This window comes from Asterias amurensis, chromosome 1 (assembly GCF_032118995.1).
Source record: "Asterias amurensis chromosome 1, ASM3211899v1".
Lineage (NCBI taxonomy): Eukaryota > Metazoa > Echinodermata > Asteroidea > Forcipulatida > Asteriidae > Asterias > Asterias amurensis.
The window spans coordinates 27,786,368-27,808,456 of NC_092648.1; the positions used below are offsets into that span (position 1 = coordinate 27,786,368).

Consider the following 22,089-nt stretch of genomic DNA (forward strand, 5'->3'; position numbering starts at 1 on the left):
TGTTGTGGACAGAAGACTTGAACCATGGGTGATGGTGTACAAAGCAGTGGGCTTTACAAAGAAAGCAGCTAGCATACCCTTTTTCTCAAGTTGATGTGAAAATAAATCATGTGTTTAGAATGCTCCCTTCCTGGTCCATTGTCAAAAGACATCAGTTTTCTCTCATATTTTTTGCAGCTGTAACTTGTGACAACAGTGCGTTACCTCCACCAGGAAATGGCATTAAAAATGGCTGCCCCCACTCCGAGGAAATGTACGGCACTACGTGTACACTGATCTGTAATGTTGGCTTCATGCCGACACAACCCACTTATGTAACATGCACTGATGATGGAAATGGTGTGGGTGAATGGAATGGCAACACCATCACATGTGAAGGTTGGTTTATAATAACAACACTATGTAAATGAATTGCATAGCATGTTTTTAAATCAGGCCTACATTGAAAAACAACCTACGTAAATAACTTATAAATTTAACAGTCACTGTTTGTGGTATCCATGATCAAAAGGCAAAATTCTGTGCATATAGATGTGAATTTCAAGTTTTTGAAAAAACGTGCAAAGAATTCTTCCAAATTGTGCTTCCGCTTAAAGCAGCCTAAACAACTTTAAATTTTTGGACTTTTGTGTGAAACACGCTACCCAATGAAGTTGCTTTTCTTCACATTTTTGTGACCTTTGTGTGAAACAAACAAAAACTGTGCTTTTTAATTTCAGAAAACAAAAATAAAAATAAGATGAAATTAAAATAATTACTGGCACAGTTTATAGGAAACGGTCGCTTGAGATGAATGCCACCAAACTTTAAATGGTATGTAAAAACTTATTAAACAAAAGTTTATAGATGTGTTACCTCTTCCCAACTCTAGAGGTAAAGTGTGATCCATTACCTGTACCAGACATCACAGCGGGATATATGGCCGTCACCTGCACACTTTATGGGGTAGAGGTTACAGAGATAGACCAACCACTGAGTTATGGCACTGTGTGTGTTACACCATGTGATCTGGGATACATGGGCAGTGGCTCAGGGAGTCGTTCCTGTCTGTTGTCTGGTCAATGGGATGGAATGCCAATACAATGTCACGGTAAGAAAGTGATGAAATCTGTTTCTACAGATTTGAATTGATATTCATTTGGTTCTTTCTTTGTAGACCAGTGTCATTATCTTCGTTGTGTGTTTCCTATTTTATTTTGTAAAAGTATATTTCCTTTCTAATTGGGAATAAATTTTCCCTGAATTTCGATTGTAATTATTTGTGTATTTAGCGTTAACAATTTGCTAGAGTTGACAAAAGCTGAGGTGTTTTCAACAGTTCAGTTTCGCTGTATTTTTTTCTACCTAAGCCTATAGGTCACTTGTCAGATGCAGAAAGGATTTTGTAATCCTAATCAATAACTGTCTAGTGAGCATTTCAAGGTTTTTTGCTGTGATTTCTGAGCAAACCATCATTGAGCTTTCCTAGAAAGTTTTACTTCCTATATTTCTCTTTTTTCAATTGTGTTGTTCGGTTGACAGATATAACTCCACCCACTTTGATATGCCCGCCTGACATCACTGTTTTCGCTGAACGGGGAACTAACTTTGCTGAAGTACACTACAACTGGGAACCCATTCAGGTATGATTATCAGCTTTATTTGGGATTTCATGTATGAGAGGAAACTGTAGAGAGACAAAGATGAAGGAGTAACTCATGTTTTATACTTTTTTAAGCGTAATTTCAGTTTATTGCAATGCTACCCTTCTCGTTGTAGTCCTGCAAATGCTGAATTTGTACTGGTATTTTCCATAAAGTTACAGTCTGCTTGTTTAGTTCAAATTTGTACGTGTCTAACTACACAGGTTTTGGAAGCCAGTGGTGACACTGTAGCAACGCTTGAGAGTATAAATGGAGCATCTGTACCAGCCAATAAGAGCACAGTATTTACAGAAGGGACTTATCGCCTGATCTATAGAGCCACAGACAGCAGCGGCAATTCAGCAACATGTGACATTTATCTTGATGTGAGAGGTGAGGAAATAATATCATATTCTTTTTGGAAGGAAATTGAAAATGTATAATGAAGATTGGTTTGTCAGAGTTGTACAATGCCCCCTTGGGACAGTGTAATGGCAGAGCTAATGAAATTGGCCCAAACACATTTTAATTGGGTGCAGCACAACACATGACTTTAACATGACTTTATGCTCTCTACTGTAGTTATTGTTTAATGTGCGTTTCTTTTTTCAAACAAAAAAGTAATTTACAGCTAAAAAATGCATGGTGTCACACATAGCACTGTTTGGGTTGAACAAAAGGAAATTACATGGTGTAACTGATTTAATGGTTCAATGCTTATTCACATAGACCTATAGATGTGTAATTGAATTTAATTGAATTGAAAAACATTGGGTTTAATTTAACTACAAGTATTTTCTTTATTTTCAATTGTATAACGCTTTCTTTTGTGTAGGCAAATTGATCAGTTTTCTGGAGATGTGCGCAATTGTTTCTACATGAGCAACATGTTTAAGGAAACGGATGTTGGTTTTCCCTCACCTTCACTGTTACTTCCTTTTCTTGTTCATTTAGTCACAAGATGTCGACCGTTGCCTGCCCCCCAGCACAGTGTGACTAGCCTTGCTTCAGGCCAGGGTAATTGTGACAGCTCTGTAGTGTATGGCTCAGTGTGTAACATTAGTTGTGAAGAAGGCTACACAGTGACCTCAGTCAGTCAGAACCAAGTAGTATCCAGTGTTTGCAGTAAGATCGTATCATCATCGACCATTGGCTACTGGGACGGCCCGTCTGTAGATTGCATACGTAAGTTTCCATTTCAGTTAACTTGAGTGTGTACACAAAATCTTGTTTAGAATTCATAACAAACGCACCAATTTCATAAACTGATCAAGCACAAATCTTGCTTAGCATAATTCAGCCAAAATACCATGTATTTTGATTGTGAAAGTTTCTTTCATTTAGTTTTGGTTGAGCAGATATCTTAATAGATGTCTTCCTCCTAGAGGTATAAACTGAGATTCCCATAGTGATGTTAATCGGTAAACAATCTCAATCCAAATGTATTGGTCTAACCTGAACTCTTGTCGTTATTTCCAAAATCATCAGCAAACACATGCAGAGTACCAGTCATTTCGAATGGCTATGTGTCGGGATGTATCGGGCAGGAGGTGGATTACCAGTCTACTTGTACATTTGTATGTAATCCTGGTTTTCATAGCAGCCAGACATATTTGAGCAGTCGAAGGAGAAGTTGCCTTGCTGATGGATCGTGGACTGGCTCTGACCTACTCTGTGAAGGTGAGAACAGTTATGGCAGTGATTTTGTTCTTTTAGGTGCAACATACAACATACTACACTAGACCTATTATAAATGCCCCGCTTGAAAGACAAAGCAATAATGGTGTATTAGTTGAAAACAAACTGCCAAACCCAAGCTTTGACAACACCAAAACTTAAATCCCACTTCAGCTAGGCCACTCATCAGCCACCACTCTATGAATCAGGGCCTGTAATGGAAAACATTCTTACATTGTTGGTGAAAAGCCACAAGCCACCAATTACCTGTATACATATAGCAATACACTATTCAATTTCCTTAATGTTAAGTCTTGGCAGGTTTGCTTTAGAACATAGCAAAAGAATATGAAAAATAGTGAACTCAACTGTTGTCTTTGTCTACTGCCCTCTATATATATCAACTGTGGACATAAAGTATGCCTTTTTTGCAAAAACTGGAACATTCAACAGGAATGAGCTAGAACTTCTCAGTTGAAACAGCATTTGTTTCAAATTGACTCAAAACAGATGTGTAAATACAACTACACTCAGCATTTTGCAGGTTGTGTAGAATTAGTAAGGTATGCAATGAAACGTACCAAGTGCCTGCAAATTTGAACTGTTAGTGAAATCAACAAAGTAAACAAGTGTTTCTTTTATTGACAGCTGTGGTTTGCACCGGGCTGTTGAGCCTTGATCAGGGCACAGTCCAACCGAGTAGTTGCTCCACGGAGTCTGAACTTCCTTACAACACAAGATGTACATTCACATGTGATGAGGGCTACTCTTTGAATGGTCCTTACAGTAAGACGTGTACTGCTCAGGGTGTTTGGAGCGATTCAAGGGTCGTCTCATGCACAGGTAAACTATTCACTAGGATGGGATAATGTTTATTATGAATGATTACTTATAGAATGCTGATCAGGAACTATGATTGTTTGAGGTTGTTAATATTATCCCTAACTTTGTATGTAACAGATCATCAATCACCGGTGTTTACTGAGAGTTGCCCAGTGTATATTGAGAAGACTGCTCCACCAGGAATGCGGCAAGCTGTTGTCATCTTTCAAACACCGGTAGCAACTGATAACTCTGGGAATGTAAATGTTGCCAGGTATGTGTTAGAACAAAGTGAACATAATTTGGATCACTTGGCCATGACTTAACATTCCAGACCCCCCAACCCTTCCCAACTGACTGTGTCCTTTTACAGTGTTGTAAATTTTAGTCTCCAAATCACTGCATCATCAAATATTTTACATAAATTAGATATTGATCACATGTAAAAAATAGTTTTTAGTTTTGAACATTGGGATGCTAGGCAGCATCAGATATACCTGGTAAATTCCGTTGTTTGCTTAAATCTGAGCATGCGTATGTTTGGTTAGTCTTCTGCCACCTAATGTCACCTTCACATAGTTACTGTTTTCATCCCTACGCTGTCAAAACTCTGCTGTTACCAAGGTTTAAACATTCTTTTTGCCTATGTGAACAATGTTCACTTTTGTAAATGTTGTATTGACCTTTGGAATAGTTTGTCTGAGATCATGTTGATTTGTTTTGACCGAGATCATGTTGGTTTGTTTTGACTGAGTTGATTTGTTTTGTCTGAGATCATGTTGATTTGTTTTGTCTGAGATCATGTTGATTTGTTTAGTCTGAGATCGTATTGATTCGTTTTGACTGAGATCGTGTTAATTTGTTTTGTTTTGTCTGAGATTGTATTGATTTGTTTTGACTGAGATCGTATTGATTTGTTTTGTCTGAGATCATATTGATTTGTTTTGACTGAGATTGTATTGATTTAATTTGGCTGAGATCATGTTGATTTGTTTTGACTGAGATCGTATTGATTTGTTTTGACTGTGATCATGTTGGTTTGTTTTGTCTCCAGCTTGGATATTTCCCAGGGATCTGGGTCATCATTTACTGAAGGCACGACACGTTTGACTTACATTGCCACAGACCAAGCTTCAAATAGCAGACGCTGTGATGTCTACATCACTGTGCGGGGTAAGAATACATTATAATCTAGACAGAAATACATGTCTCATATTTCTCTAGATTCATTTACCCACATTATTACAGTTGGCTTAAAAAACATATCTCAAATTAATTTGAAACAAATAAAATGGCCACCATGGAAAAACAAGGTAACATGGGGGGATACTGCACTGATAGGAAGATCATTTTTTCAAGAGTTACTGATAATATAAGTTATCACACAAGCGCAAGTGGAATACGGAAAATATATATATTTTCCGTATTTCCCTGAGCGCGCATGTGATAACGTATTTATCTTCAAGCAAACTTGCTGCGTGACATAGAACACACAAGACGCATGGTAGTGATATTAGCCGTGCAATATAAGTTTTTATCACCACTCCATTCTGCCAATCTGATTGGAGGTTTAGCGCGTACTTGAAGATAATGTAAAAGCTTGTATATGAAAAGTACAATACTAGTATTCAAGACAACTCTATGACTACCAATTGGTTCTTGAAAAGTACAATACTAGTATTCAAGACAATTCTATAAGTACCTATTGGTTCTTGAAAAGTCTTGTAGCTTCACCTACAATACAAGTATACAAGACGACTCTATAACTACCAAATGGTTCTTGAAAAGTACAATACAAGTATTCAAGACGCCTCTATAACTACCAACTGGTTCTTGAAAAGTACAATACCAGTATTCAAGACTACTGTATAACTACCAATTGGTTCTTGAAAAGTACAATACTAGTATTCAAGACGACTCTACAACTACCAATTGGTTCTTGAAAAGTACAATACTAGTATTCAAGACGACTCTACAACTACCAATTGGTTCTTGAAAAGTACAATACTAGTAAGACGACTCTATAACTACCGATTGGTTCTTGAAAAGTCTTGTAGCTTCACTACCAACTGGTTCTTGAAGAGCACAGACCTTCATGAGTTTCCATGTTAAAGCGACTTTTATCATTACATAAAACATATCAAGAATATCAACTACATTGTTGAAAGACCTGAAGTGTGTGTGCATTTGTTGGCATTCCTTGTAACTCTTGATGTACTTTGACAGTTCTACGCTGCCAGCCCCTACAAGCACCAGCCAGTGGTTCCCTTGTCCAGTGCCCAAGTAACATCTATGGATCTACCTGCAGCTTCACTTGCAACACGGGGTACCAACTGACAGGCCCTGAAAGCAGGAAATGTGAAAAGAACGGTGAAGCTCCTCTAGTGGAGTGGACAGAGCAAAACCCTACATGCTCACGTAAGTAAAAGGCCTGTGGTTTGTCCGTGGTTCAATCAGAGTTCAGATTGTTGTATTTCCATGTTTTTTTTAGTTACCCTGAATTTTGTTGACAGCTGTATTAGTAATGTGAAAGTAATTGACTAAAAAGTTAGTAAGAGTTGATGCTTGTAAAAGTATGTGAGGTTTGAGAAATGATGGCTCTGATAAGAGCCACTCGTTACTTAACAGTGGTGTGTTTTGAACACACTTCTAGAAATGAATGAGAAATCAACCAAAGTTTTGTCATCGATTTTGATAATCATTGATGACAATTGTGAGTAATGTATTTAACTTTGTGAATTTTGTCCATGGTGCTATATACATATTATAGGCAGTACAAGATTACTGCAATAATTAACAGTTTCATTGATGTCTTTGGTCATTTTTCATGAGAGTTGTTTTACCCTTGTCTATATACATTGTGTAGCTCATCACAAACCATTCCATTTCTCTATGAGTTGTAACTTATACCATTCCCATAATAAAATGATATTAATATTTGTATACTGTTCACAGCAATCTCTTGTCCTGCCTTGGCTGACCGGCCTGGTCAAGTGCTTCGTTCAGGCTGCCTTCATTACCCACCTGCAACTGAACTGCTGGGTACCACCTGCCATTGGTACTGTCCTTATGGCTATGGAGGTGTTGGTAACCCGCAATCTACCTGCCGTGCCAATGGTACATGGGATGTGGTGGACTTTACCTGTGAAGGTGTGTGTGCAGTTGTTAACCCTATTTCTAAGCAGCCCCACATGAATTTCACACTAAAATGATGTTTAGTAAAACCAATTTCGTAACGTTTGTGAAATCCTTCAATAGCAGTTTAAAGGCAGTGGACACTATTGGTAATTACTCAAAAGAATTATTAGCATAAAACCTTACTTCGTAACAACTAATGGGGAGAGGTTGGTAGTATAAAACATTGTGAGAACTGACTCCCTCTGAAATGGAGTAGTTTTCGAAAAAGAAGTAATTTTCCTTGAATTTGATTTTGCGACCTCAGATTTAGAACTTGAGGTCTGGAAATCAAGCATCTGAAAGCACATAACTCTGTGTGACAAGGGTGGTTTTTCTTTCATTATTATCTCGCAGCTTCGATGACCGATTGAGCTCAAATTTTCACAGGTTTGTTATTTTATGCATATGTTGAGATACACCAAGTGAGAAGACTGGTTTTTGTCAATTACCAATAGTGTCCAGTGTCTTTAACACTGTTATACCATTTCATTATTGAGTGTAGTACTGTATCCATATTGTCAATGTGTGTGTACAATTCTAATTGATATCATTCTATCCCGAAACTAATTCTCTTGAAACAATTCAAACAATACTGTTTTACAGAGAGAAGTTGTCCAGCTTTAGTTGTTACTGAGGGCTTGGAGATATCTCCAGCTGAATGCCTCATCTCTCCAGATTACAATGACATCTGTTACCTTCGCTGTTCTCAATCTGGGTATAGAGTAGACCCTCCTTCCTATACCTTCATCCGATGCCTTGGTAGCGGAGATTGGTCTCATGATAGCACTGCATTCAGCTGTGTTGGTAAGATTAGATTTAATCTCTAGAAATCTACACATGGAAATGTTTGTCTAAACTTTAGCAGATCATTCCCTATTCCTTGGATAATTATTCTAAATGTCATTTGGCCCTTGGTTGTTCCTAGACACCCTGGGAAGTGTTGTTGTTGATCAAACGATTTTGATTTTGCCAAACTATAACCACAAACTATTTGGGATTTGAGGCATTGCATGGTGAGTTACCAATAAATATTTGGTACGTGTTAACACCATGTGTGCAGCTACTTGCTATGTAGATTATGCTCTTTTTATCATGTTTATATTCTACTACCGTGCAGTAGGTTTTTCGGAATTCAAGAGAAATTCCACAAATAACTTACTGTTGGCTGATTTATTTTAAATGTTTAGATTATGAAAGCCCACATTTCACAACTTGTCCACTTGACTTTGTGGCATACCCAACGGACACCTCACTACAAGTAAATGTTACATGGACAGTAGAAGCTACAGATAATTCTGGTGAATCGCCAACTATAACCTGCAATCCAGCTCAACCAGCACAGCTACCGGTTGGGGATAATATTATCAACTGTGTTGCTACAGATACAGCAGGGAATCAAGCTTCATGTAACTTTGAAGTCAGTGTCAGAGGTATGTACATTGTACCATCCCAATGTCATCTGCTAACAGCCAAAGCAATAGAGTTTTGCAATGTGAAGTTTGTTTGCACCTTTCTATTAAGGGAAAAGAGCTTAGGTAAACGCAGAGGTCTCTGTTCCTTTAATCACCAGTTTGCCTGAATGGTAAGCAGCTCCATAATATTGGGATTCACTGGAATCATTTCTGACTCTAACACGATAGACCGTATTGAGTATGACGTCACTGTTCAAATATGTGACTTACAACATGGCATCTGTGCGCGTGTGCGTGCATGTGTGCAAGCATGTGCCGTAGAAATCAAATCGGGAATGCTGCGTGCTTCATTGATGTATGCGTTTAGACGGGCATACGGTTTGCCCTACAAGATGGCGATTTTCGTAGCAAAACAAGGGGTAATTCAATAGGATCTATACCAATGCTAAATAGTGTAATATGCCTAAATGTATGATTGAATATCATTCTTACAAAGATAAACAATTGTAACTGAACAAGACAAGAAATCAATACTTCTGCTTATCAAAGAAACCTCTGCCAGAAATAAGCATTTGATAAAGTAAGCTTTATTTATTTTTATTTAAGTATATTTTGTATTTAAAATATAAAATAGTTGCCAGATGTAGACCACTCAACCCACCGTTCTTCGGGCATTTTATTGGAACATGTGAGGATCAACTTGGAACTACCTGCCAGGTGGGCTGTCTGAATGGCTACACCCTGCGAGGTTCGGAAACAGCAAAATGCTCCAGGAATGCTACCACTAGTCTTTTGTCTTGGACCAGGGACGGTCCAAGACCATCATGTCAATGTAAGTCAATTAGGCTACTCTACAGAAGTGTAGTGTTGCTGTTCATTCATAAATACCGGTTTATCAATTCTGATTGGTGGAGAGGGCATCACATGGCCATGTTTAAACATGCGATATAAACACGGTGAGAAGTGTTCAAACAAAGGGGTGCAAGCTTACTCAAACTATTAGCATGCACATATACGCACAACCGGTGAGCATCAATGCAATTTTGACCCTTTGCAAAATTTAGCCCGATAACCTGACTTGGTCTTAAAGGGCAGTTAAAAACCTTGCAGGGTCGTGGCCAGGCGATTAAGGACCTCCCCTTGGATCGGTCTTTATTGCACGGCGAGGACCCTCCCGGTTTTAAACGACCACTTAAGAACTCGTCACCTACTCTTTATACCCTTATTACAAATACAAATAGATCCTTTTTAAAGAAGTTTAACTTGCCTTATTTTCCTTTGTTGTGGAAAAATGGGAGATTTTTTCCCTCATAAAGTGATGGACATCAGTTGAGCTATTGGTTGTAATATTCAAATCCCAACTTGTTCAATCTTTGTCTCTACTAGAGGGAATCTTAACTTAGAATCTGAATTGATGACTTAACCTTATTCTTTCCTGAAAAACAACTGCAGCTTTTTAAGCAAACTTTCAGTTTTTCTCATTTTCAGTTTTCTTCCAACATCTAAAACTAAACATTTCATTGTCAACTACTACTCATTCTCTTATTGGTTCTTGGTGTGTAGTGAAATAACAATTATTTAATTTCTTATTTGCAGTGGCTAGATGTGCCCCCATACCAGCAGGTCTCATCCCAAGCCATGGAGGTGTTTATCCTTCAATTTGCCGAGGTCCAGGACAACCTTATTATGGTACTACCTGCAGCTTCTTCTGTCGTAATGGATTTGAGCTGACAGCCTCACATGGAATGGTGACGTGCCTCGCTGATGGTACATGGAATCAGAATCTGTACATGCTCTCTGTGACATGCCAAGGTCAGTTAAATAGATGAACAAGTTCTCTCTAAATAGGGCCATCTCATCAGTCAACCTCGGAGGACAAAATTTCATCAATTTATAAAAATTGTATTTTCATGTTGTGAATTTTAGATACCGTTCCACCAGTACTCAAAGTCTGCCCTGGCTCCTTAGTTGGATCAATGTCTGGCCAGACCCTTGGGGTTCTCCTCTCCTTTGATGTTCCCATGGCAACTGACAACTCCGGTGATCAACTTACAGTTATCAAGACACCCGATGACATCGACTCACCGTACAATTTCACCCGGGACACGGTGGTGTCTTACAATTTCAGTGATGGCGCCGGGAACAGTATTGTGTGTTCTTTCAGTGCTAATATCATGGGTAAGTTTGTTTTTGATATTTTTTACCGTAAACTTGGAATTACATGGTAACCGTGATGGTGAGTGCCATTGTGCCCTTGCAACAGCTGTGTTCCCTCTGAGAAAAATACTCTATCAATCTACTATTGCTCTTCCTTATATCCCTTTGGGCATTGTAACATTTTTGTGAAAATCTGCGACAGGATAGCTTTAAAGGAACACGTTGCCTTGGATCGGACGAGTTGGTCTATTAAAAGCGTTTGAAACTGTTTGTTATGAAATGAATATGGTTAGAAAGATGTTTTAAAAGTAGAATATAATGATCCACACAAGTATCACTCGAAACTGCACGGTTTTCCTTTTACGTCGCGAACTATCACGGTCGGCCATTTATGGGAGTCAAAATTTTGACTCCCATAAATGGCCGACCGTGTTAGTCGACAGGGTAAAAAGAAAACCATGCAATTTTGAGGTATATTTGTGTAGATCATTGTATTCTACTTTTACAATATCTTTCTAACCATACATTTTACAAAAAACGGTTACAGAACGATTTTCAAAGACCAACTCGACCGATCCAAGGCAACCTGTTCCTTTAACTACTTTACATCAAAGTTTTCTGAACTGGCATACAGGAAATATTTTTTAACGCTCGGGAAAAACTTTGGAGTGTCCCCTATTTTTTTGCAGTCAGTCGGACCGCTGGCAGAAATATCTACGCGATACATTCCATTGTGTAGGCTGTACACAATGTACTTACCGGGCTACACTTTGTTTTCTTTGTACAAATAGGAACAGATCGGTGCTGGTATTCATGCTCATCATCTCCCCTTTTCAAGGGAGTCATTGTGTAACCCCAGATTCCAGACCTTTTTCTCCTTTTGAATTTTTCTTTATACAAATGTGGCAAACAAGAATGGACAGAATAACACCATCTTTTATTATGTTTTTGGCTCAATGTGCCTCCTGAGGGTCAGCATACCATGGCAGATTATCGGCCATGCTTTACGGCTAAGGTTGTTTGATTCACTCATAACTCACATTTTCTAAAAGAAAATATCAATGCTTATTATGAGAACCTTTGTGGTACATCCTTTGTCAAGTAATTTTTTATTTTGACAACACTATTTCAAAGGAAAATTACAACTCAGGAAGCTTAAAGGGTATGTACATTTTGTAGGACAAAAAACACAATGTCCACAGATTTACATTTAACTTACACAGTTTGAAGATAATGATAGTAGAAAGCTTCCCTGAAAATATTACTTGCTGAGGTGCTGTAGTTTTTGAGAAATGAGTAAAACAATGTCATGAAAATAATTTTTGTCTCGGTGATCATGAGACAAAAATGAGTTTAGCGTGCAAAAATGTATGTTCATGACATAGTTTTACTCATTTCTCAAAAACTACAGCGCCTAAGCAACTAATATTTTAAGGTACGCTTTCTACTGTCATTATCTTCAAACGGTATAAGTTTAATGTAAATCTGTGGGCATTGTGTTTTGTTTTACAAAAAGTACCCAAATCCTTTAAAAAATATTTTGAACAATAATACAGCGTAGTGAGGCATGGAAAATGTTTTGGAAGCAGTTCATGTGTCGCTTTTGAAAAATGTTGTTTTCTATGTTTTCTTTTTGAGGGAAAATAAATGAGTTACAATCCCAGGCTTCATAAAGACGTAATTACAGATTAAAAGACTTTTTGGTCAAAGGTCCTTATATTGACCCCTTCCACGCGCGTCGGCCGTCATACGCAATGACTGATGCCACGCCTGATCACCATGTTGGTGGGCAGTTAGGATTACATGTATTAAAGGCAGTGGAAACTATTGGTAATTACTCAAAATAATTATCAGCATAAAACCTCACTTGGCAACGAGTAATGGGGAGAGGTTGATATTATAAAACATTGTGAGAAACGGCTCCCTCTGAAGTGACGTAGTTTTCGAGAAAGAAGTGATTTTCCACGAATTTGATTTCGAGACCTCAAGTTTAGAACTTGAGGTCTCGAAATCAACCATCTAAACGCACACAACTTTGCGTGACAAGGGTGTTTTTTCTTTCATTATTATCTCGCAACTTTGACGACCAATTGAGCTCAAATTTTCACAGGTTTGTTATTTCATGCATATGTTGAGATACACTAAGTGAGAAGACTGGTCTTTGACAATTATCAATAGTGTCCAATGTCTTTAACGCCGTGTCGCCTAAAATGTGCACTTCAACTGCATAACGCACTGCATAGAGGTATATATATATAAAAACGCACAGTGAAATTGCCCACCAGTATGGCGCATTCAAGATTTGTCTGATGGGTCAATACCAAACAAGAAAATGATCTTCTAGATCTAGGTCTTGTTTCTAGGAAAAATATTATTTTTTTTAAACATGTACCGACCGTTAGGGCACAATTTGTTTTCAGTGTGCCTCTTGCCTGGTTGAAATGTGCAACCATTGTTACAAAGTCGTGATACTAAAAGTTTTAATATAAACCACAAGGGAAACTGACTGGGTAAATTTACCCAGTCAGTTTCCCTTGTGGTTTATATTGATATCTTAAACAAAAAGTTGCATCCCCTAAAGGTGATCCCCTGGCTGCCGCTTCCCAGGTTGTATTGTAATTTGGGTGTGATCCCTGGCTACACGGCAGTTAACGGTTGTATGGCTTCTGACTGGCACCCTCGAACAAAGATATTGACAAAATAGGGACACCGCCAATATAGGGCTAGATAGCTCAGTTGGTAGAGCGCCGGCACGTTAATCCGGAGGTCGTTGGTTCGAATCCCACTCTAGTCAATTCTTTGTTCAACCCAAAAAATCACTAAAAGTTTTACACAGATACAAATGTGTGGCGTCTTTCAGGAGTTTAACATTCTTTTTTATAGTTTCATTAATTTCTCTCCACTTAGATAACCTGTCACCAGTCATCGTATCATGTCCGGATGATCAACATATCACCACCAATAAAACAGAAACTATCGTCAGGTGGCCAGTGGTAAGAATTAAGGAGTCTGCAGACGTATCAGAGTTTACTCCCCCATTCATTAACAGACAAAGATGGCTAGTTTTGAATCTAAGCGCTTGTGATAGGAAGGTTTTAAGACAGTGGACACTGTTGGTTATTACTCAAAATAATAGATAGCATAAAACCTTACTTGGTAACAGGTAGTTGGGAGCTGTTGATAAAATAAACCACTGAGAAAAAGCTCCCTCTGAAGTAATGTAGTTTTTGAGAAAGAACTAATTTTCCATGAATTTGATTTCAAGACCTCAGAATTAGAATTTGAGGTCTCGAAATCAAGCATCTGAAAGCACACAACTTCGTGTGACAAGGGTGTTTTTTCTTTCATTATTATCTCGCAACTTCGACAACCAATTGAGCTCAAATTTTTACAGGCTTATTGTTTCATGCTTATGTTGAGATACACCAAGTAGGAAGACTGGTCTTTGACAATTACCAATAGCGTCCAGTGTCTTTAAGTCAATACTAAGTACTGAGCACTAGACAAACTTTGAAGCATGCTTATTGTTTTGGCTTCTACAGAGCTGCCAACTTTCCCTGATTCTCCCTGAAGCTCCTATAAATAAGTTCTGACAAAAAAAATGGAAAGTTTCCCTGATTTTCGAAACTTTTCCCCTGTTATGTCGATTGTAATTCTAAATATCTCTCCAGTTGTTGTACACAATTTTTCCAGTTGCAAGATACAATTGTTTGTAGCTCTGCTACTTTAACAGTATATAATTGTCAGTCGTCTGATGAACATCAGTTGAACCACTGAGAATATATAACTGCTTCTTCCAGAGTCAGCAGTTAAGATAAAACAGGACAATACAAGACAATAAATCAGCCAGTGTGCCCAAAATATGGACACAAAAAGAGCCACACATTTTGTTTTCAATAATTTAAATCTATATCAAATTAGTAGATTTATGTTTCCCACTAGTTTATTCTTTTTCTGTCTTTTGTTTATACATGGTGTGTATGCATTACAATGTAGTTCTGTAATATTGTGAACATCCTTTGTGGAAATAAATGCGAGTTGAATTGAATTGAAAAAATAGAAAGGAACAAAACTTCATGTTTACAGGCAAGTTTTAACTTCTTTAAAAAACGTGGCAGACTATTTGCTTGTATGTTGTTTGAATAAGTTGTGGTTCCTAATTTTTTAATTTTTTTGCAGCCTGAATTTGCAGAGCTGACTGGAGATGAATTGGAAACATCGTGCTCTCACACAAGCGGAGCTTCATTTCCATGGGGTAGTACTAACATTCAATGCACTGCAACCAATTTGGATAATGGAAAGACCAGCATATGCCAGTTTACTGTGACAATCACACGTAAGGGTTTGTTTTTGAAAGTTGTTTTCTGTTGATATTGCAAGCAGAAATTCTAATTCATAATTATTACACATAGAATTAACCATAGACAATGATTTATTTATTTTAATTTGTTGTATTTTACTCTAAATATTTTTTTCCCAGTGCCTGGCAATTGAATCATGTTGGGATAATCATTGGTTTACAAAGTTGCGTAATTTAAGATGGGCACACATTCTTTTAAAAATTAAAATTAAAATATGTTGCAAGTAACTGGAAAGTGAGATCAAGTTTAACTCTCGGGTTTTCTTTGTTAGACTGGTCAAATGATTTTACTTTCACATTTGTTATCACTTAGTATTGGTTCCCAACAGCAATTTATAATTGCATGGTTATTCACCACCTTAAACTACAATAATTGTCAAAACCAAATCTTGCCCATGTAAAAATCCATTTTGTTTGGGGGAACATACGCGCAAGACTTGCACAGTGAATAGAACAACGTGAAGTTTATGGTTTCTTTGTGTGTTGAACTGAGGACTGATCATGAAAACGAGTAAAAGTTATCAGATTGTTAATTTTTTTCTCAATCCTTTTACACTTATAGCCATTTCATGTCCAGAGCTTAATGATCCAAGGAACGGAGCTAAAGCTTGTGATGAGTGGGCGTATGGTCACTTCTGTTCAATGTTCTGCCATGAGAACTACGATGTATCAATGGATGTGGGGACGACTTTCTTCGTCTGTGGCTTGTCCGGCCTATGGAGACCTCTGCAGCGGTTTCCTGATTGTAACAGTGAGTATTAACAAAGAGTGCCAGTCAAATGTTAATGTTTTCAATGGCACTGTATTATGGTTATACTTGTATGGCACACCCCAAAACTGACGTGCAAAGTTGCTATTTAGACTGGCAGTCTAGGCAGCATGTTGTATAACTTACATTGACAGGATTCTTTGTTTGTACATTTACAAACAATATTCTTATCTGTGCTTTAAATTTACCAATATCTGTTTGAAGGCTGTGATTTCATGGGAAATACTGTTGTCAATTGCTTAAAACTAATGTGTGATCATAGGTAAAAAAATACCTCTGACAAACCATCTTTTCTCAATGCATAAAACAGGACGAAGACGCCCAGATGGGTTACACATGTTATCTGAGCTACAGTATTTCAGTGGAGACTGTTCTAATCCAGCAACACAATATCAGATCAAAGTACAATTCATCCAGCTTCTCAACGGGTCGTTGTTCAGCGACATCTGCACCAACAATGCTGACCAATGCAATGTGGACAATGTGCAGGTGACTTGCGGACCCACATCAAGAGGTCGTCGTGATGTCTCCAGATGGAGAGATTCATCTAAAAGTGTCCTTAGTGGCATCCAACAGATGTTTCAACCTAAGAATGACAGCAATCTCGGGATTGACTCTGACATGGAGCTCATGGAACATGCACAGAAGTGGCTCAGTGATATGAAAAAAGAGGGTAGACTTCCATCAGACCCAAGAGATAACTCCAAGAGGTATCGTCGTAAACATCCCACCAAACTCCTGAATCGCAAAAGAAGTCAAACTCGCCATCAAAGGGATGTCGCGATGGGCTTTGAACTGACGATATCATTTGATATGATATATCTCCTACCCACTGATCCAATGATCGAAAGTGATGTGTTTGAGGATGAGAAATGGTATGGGTATGATACTCTCTTTGAGCTATCAGACTATGTACTGGAGGAATGTGATCAAGGGAACCTTTATCCGGATGTTCAGGGCCTTGATGTAGATCCCCACCCATCAGATGTTTATGTCGATTATGAACCAAGCCCATCCTGCCCATTGGGACATGTGTCAACATATAGTTTAGATTGTGGTATGTCTATTTATTTATTTGTTAGCAACTTAGTTTGACCCTTAATTTGGCAATGTCAATTTGAAGCTTCTAATTGCCCCCACTAGACTGTTAATGTGTGTTGTGTTGTCATTTTAGTCTTTGAGAAAGACTCTGCCATAAATAATTTTTGTTTATCTATACCATTGTTGTGAGCAGGGCCCAATTTTATAGAGCTTCTAAGCACAAAAGTTTGCTTAGCATGACATTTTTTTCCTTGATAAAAACAGGATTACCAACCAATTTGTAGCATTGCTTTTTCCTGGGTATTCAGCTGTTGTTTGCTCATCCTGAAACTCATGTGGAAATTTGGTTGATAAACCTGTTTTTATAATGGCAAAAATTTCATGGTGAGCAAAATTTTGTGCTTAGCAGCTCTATGAAATTGGGCTCAGTTGATAACAGCTAAATCTATTTTCTTTTAGATACTCTTATTGAGTATGAAAACACATCCAACAACCTTAAAATACTGTACACGGCTTTTCACACTACTCAGAGTTGTGGACATGCAAAGAGTTTCTTGCCAGAATTTACCCGGCAAGTCTGCGGCCACATAGCATTCCAAAGTCTCCCATTTGAACAGAATGTATCATGATTTTCTAGTTTTCTAAAATGTTTTCCTTTTCAATATAAACCACAAGGGAAACTGACTGGGTAAATTTTGGGGGTTGAACAAAGAATTGACTAGAGTGGGATTCGAACCAACGACCTCCGGATTAACGTGCCGGCGCTCTACCAACTGAGCTATCTAGCCCTATGTTGTAGGTGTCCCTATTTTGTCAATATCTTTGTTCGGGGGTGCCAGTCAGAAGCCATACAACCGTAAACTGCCGTGTAGCCAGGGATCACACCCAAATTACGATACAACCTGGGAAGCGGCAGCCAAGGGATCACCTTAAGGGGATGCACCTTAAGGGGATGCGACTTTTTGTTTCAGATTTCAATATAAACTCAGGTTGTATCAGAATTTGGGTGTGATCCCTGGCTACAGGGCAGATTACGGTTGTATGGCTTCTGACTGGCACCCCCGGACAAAGATATTGACAAAATAGGGACACCGCCAACATAGGGCTAGATAGCTCATTTGGTAGAGCGCCGGCACGTTAATCCGTAGGTCGTTGGTTCTAATCCCACTCTAGTCAATTCTTTGTTCAACCCCCAAAATCTTGTTTTTCTTTTCTTCATACTTTTGAAGGGAAACTAATTAGGGTAACAGGTGAAAATCTTTCGCTTTTTGTTTCTAAGGTAATTGTTGCATGTTATTAAAAAACTTTCAATTTTGATTTCTATTTTCTCCCTATACTGTAGTGGAATGTGGGTTGGGATTTTACTTTGACAGTGCAACCATTACATGTAGGAGTTGCCCAGTAGGATCCTACCAAGATGAAGAGGCACAGTTAACCTGCAAGACTTGTCCCCCAGGAACATCAACCATCGGGAATACAACCAAGAGCGCTGAAGAATGTCTAGGTGGGTGTTCTTCAACTTGTTGTGTTATGTTGATTTATAATATGTGGAAAGAGAACACTATCACTAAAGGCCAGTCCCACTGCAGCGATAACGATAACGACGCAAAGAGAAGGTTCTATTGGTTGAATTGCTTAGCACAGAATGCGCCCTTGCTTATTCAACCAATCGAGGGGTGTGTTATGATAACGCTTTCTTTCTCGTTGTTGTTATTGAGGCTTGTGTGATAGGGCCTTCAGGGTGATAGTCATGGTCAAGCTGATTCAGTTGCGGCTCTGTATGATTATGAAATATGACCCGATCTTAATTGGACATTGAGAGATGGGGATAGCGTTTAAAACATTTTCTGGGAAATTAAAGAGAGAACAACATGTTGACACCATTGGTTTTCATTATATTCTACATTTGAGTCCGAAATTATCTGCAGATTATCAGCAGTGGTTTACGTCCAAGGTGCAGGCTGATACATCCTGACACATAAAATAAAGACACTGGAAACCTTTAGTAATTGTCAAAGACTAGTCTTCGTGTATTTCAACATATTGCATAAAATAACATATCTGTGAATATTTTAACTCAATATTGGTCGTCGAAATGCGCAATAATAACGGAAGAAAAAACACCCTTGTCACACAAAGTTGTGTGCTTTCAGATGCATGATTTCGGAGACCTCAAATTCTAAATTGGAGGTCTCAAAATCAAATACAAAACTTTTAGTGGAAAATTAATTCTTTGTAGAAAATTACATTCTTCAAAGGGAGCCGTTTCTCATATTGTTTTTTACTATCAACAGCACTATGTTGCTCGTTATCAAGTATGTTTTTATGCTAACAATTATTTTGAGTAATTACCAATAGTGTTCACTGCCTTTAAGGTAATCCCTGTTTTGCTGTTATAATAATAAGCAGGATTACAGCGCTCCCAAACTTCAAACCAGTCACTGAGTGCTTAAAATATTAAAAAGAGTCGGAAACATCGGTACTAAAGCAACAATATAGCCAACAATTTCATAATTTCTACATACCCTTGATTGATGAGTTCACACTGATTTATAATTGATTGCGTTTTTTGTCAGTCTCTCTCCATTTGAGGATGTTTGAAGGCGAAAATTACAATGAAACCCCATAAAAATTTACAACAAATTAAAAATAATTGCATCAAAAAGGTATCTCCTTTCCCGCTACCAAAGTGTTAAGCCAGAGGCCCAAATTAAGAGAGTTTGGCTAAAGACTATAGCCATCGCTGAAGCTATCAATTTGAGACTTTTAAGGAAACTTGGTGGCAGAAGACTTACCAAGTCAATCTATTTTTCTCAGAAATGTGCTCATGCTGAGAATATTCTGCCAGAGTTTACCTGGCAAGTCTGCTGCCCCCTAGCATTCCAAACTCTCCCAGCGGAGAAGAAGCCAAGAACACTTGTGTACCTTTCTTTTCTGACGACATTTGTTTTTTTTTTCTCTTGAAAATATATTTCAGGTATTTGCCCAAGTGGTCACTTCTCGAACACTGGACTTGAACCATGCTTGAAATGTGAGAAAGGATCGTACCAGGCCGTGGTAGGGTCTAATTACTGTCAGCAATGTCCGGTCGGTCAGTCTACAGCCAGAATGGGTTCTTCTACTGTTGGGGATTGTACAGGTATGAACTTATCATGTTTTTGTATCAAATTATTATACTAAAGCTTATAAATTTCCTAAAGTGAACTTGCTGAAGTAATGACCAAAGAATGGACCAAAAGAAAAACATTGCTTGGCCTGCCTTCATACTTGATCATTGGTCATCAAAAAGGTCATCTTTTTAATATTATCCTACAGATGGTTAAACGGTAAAATATAACAGTGAGTAGAAGCATGGTGGAAGTTAATTATGAGGGCTTTGCTTTTGCAAGAAGATTTTTTTCTTTCTTTTATTGCCTCAAAAATATTTGGAAAGAAGTAAGTCACTATTTCTAAGAAAATCAATTTTCAAGCTCTGTTTTTAAACAAATTATATGAACAAATAAGCCTCCTTCTCTTTTTAAATTGGAAAATGGACCAACCATATTGGGATAATTTTCACAGTTTTCACTGGCTGTGTAAGATGGCACAACTCTGCAGGACTGCATGTACCCTTGTACATGTACATGCATGGCTGTGTAATGTGTAGATTCATTCCCCACTTCATTTAGCATTCTAGGCTGGTATCGTTAATTTTTAATCCTCTGCAACACCTTATTTCAGATGTGTGCGGTTTAGGAACGTTTTCCTCTACAGGGGTGCAGCCATGTACCTCTTGTCCTCTTCATAGCTACCAGTCAGAGGAAGGTCAGAGTTCATGTGATTCATGCCCTGAGTGGGAAATAACCCAAAGCACTGGTGCAACAACATCGGCCATGTGTCATAGTAAGTAAACAGTTTTTACTGTTAAATAAAATTATAAAAAAATCAGGTTTTTTCTCGGGCAATCTCGGTGGTCTAGTTGTTGGTAGACACTCTAGAATTGCAAAGGTCAGGGGTTTGAATCACATCCGAGTTATATGCCTGTGATTTTTCTTTCACAGAACTCATAAAAAGTAATGAGTATACAGTGCAAACACACATAGATGTAAGGGTAAAAACAAAATTAACAAGTAAACAGTGTTTATTGTTAGTCCTGATTCCATTGCTATATTTTTTTTCTTGATGATTGTTTTCTTCATATTTAGAAGCAGAGTTCAGTCTGATTATGGTTTTTCCTTCAAACTTTGAAGTCCAGAATGTGATGTTTTATACAAACTGAAAACTTTAGAATAGAAAGAACTCCTTTGGCATTTTAAACAACAATAATATAGCCCATCAGATTAGCTGCCCAGAACGTTTATATTGACAAAACGGTCAATTTATTCCCACAGTGCAAAGTTTCTGCTTGGCCGATTCCTGTCTGAATGGTGGAACTTGTGTTGAGCAGATAGGAACGTACCGTTGTGAGTGCCCAGTGGGCTTAACAGGCCAGCACTGTCAGACCAACGTGGATGATTGTCAACAAGATTGCTGTCTCAATGGTGGGACCTGTCTAGATGAACTTGATGCTTTTAGTTGCTTATGTCCGACAGGATTCGAAGGTAACCAGACTTCCATTTTAGTCTTGACTCATATTATCGTAGCCAAACTAAGACGAGGGGGATAAATAGTCTGACTACTTTTTCAAAATAATGCCTGTTGTGTTCTGAACTTTTGCATCAAGCTAGCGATGAGTTTGACACAGCATCTTACTCTTGATTAAATATATCAACTGTTTAATATCAAATGTTTTATCTGAACAAAGATAATCTTAAGACAATAACAACTTTCAAAATGTTTAAATTATTATTACAAATTCGGTAATCAATGAAAAAGAAAACTTCAGCAAATCAATGTAGGACGCACCTCTGCACAATGCATTTCCACCAGTTTGAGAGTTAATTCCTTTGTGTACATTTTGACTCCCAAAACAGTGCACAGAATAGGCATGTAAGAGCACAGCACTTTCAGGATCAAAACCAATATCTCACTGTCTTTTTGTTTCCTAGATGATCATTTTTTCTTTTTTAACTT

At 38.0% G+C, this 22,089-nt stretch overlaps 1 protein-coding gene across 2 annotated transcripts in view; it reads left to right on the forward strand.

Moving 5' to 3' along the window:
- The window catches only part of LOC139935378 (uncharacterized), a 62,302-nt gene that overhangs the window by 23,849 nt on the left and 16,364 nt on the right, over positions 1-22,089 (forward strand). For both annotated transcript variants that reach the window (XM_071929929.1, XM_071929939.1), the window contains exons 10-33: positions 178-378; positions 872-1,090; positions 1,522-1,622; positions 1,847-2,015; positions 2,577-2,807; positions 3,111-3,302; positions 3,948-4,142; positions 4,260-4,395; positions 5,176-5,294; positions 6,348-6,539; positions 7,077-7,271; positions 7,902-8,102; positions 8,486-8,728; positions 9,345-9,542; positions 10,307-10,522; positions 10,637-10,888; positions 13,775-13,860; positions 15,047-15,203; positions 15,790-15,978; positions 16,307-17,053; positions 18,380-18,541; positions 20,015-20,176; positions 20,758-20,919; positions 21,408-21,617. In XM_071929929.1, the coding sequence (XP_071786030.1) occupies positions 178-378; positions 872-1,090; positions 1,522-1,622; positions 1,847-2,015; positions 2,577-2,807; positions 3,111-3,302; positions 3,948-4,142; positions 4,260-4,395; positions 5,176-5,294; positions 6,348-6,539; positions 7,077-7,271; positions 7,902-8,102; positions 8,486-8,728; positions 9,345-9,542; positions 10,307-10,522; positions 10,637-10,888; positions 13,775-13,860; positions 15,047-15,203; positions 15,790-15,978; positions 16,307-17,053; positions 18,380-18,541; positions 20,015-20,176; positions 20,758-20,919; positions 21,408-21,617 (4,935 nt within the window). The remainder of the gene's footprint in view (positions 1-177; positions 379-871; positions 1,091-1,521; positions 1,623-1,846; positions 2,016-2,576; positions 2,808-3,110; positions 3,303-3,947; positions 4,143-4,259; positions 4,396-5,175; positions 5,295-6,347; positions 6,540-7,076; positions 7,272-7,901; positions 8,103-8,485; positions 8,729-9,344; positions 9,543-10,306; positions 10,523-10,636; positions 10,889-13,774; positions 13,861-15,046; positions 15,204-15,789; positions 15,979-16,306; positions 17,054-18,379; positions 18,542-20,014; positions 20,177-20,757; positions 20,920-21,407; positions 21,618-22,089) is intronic.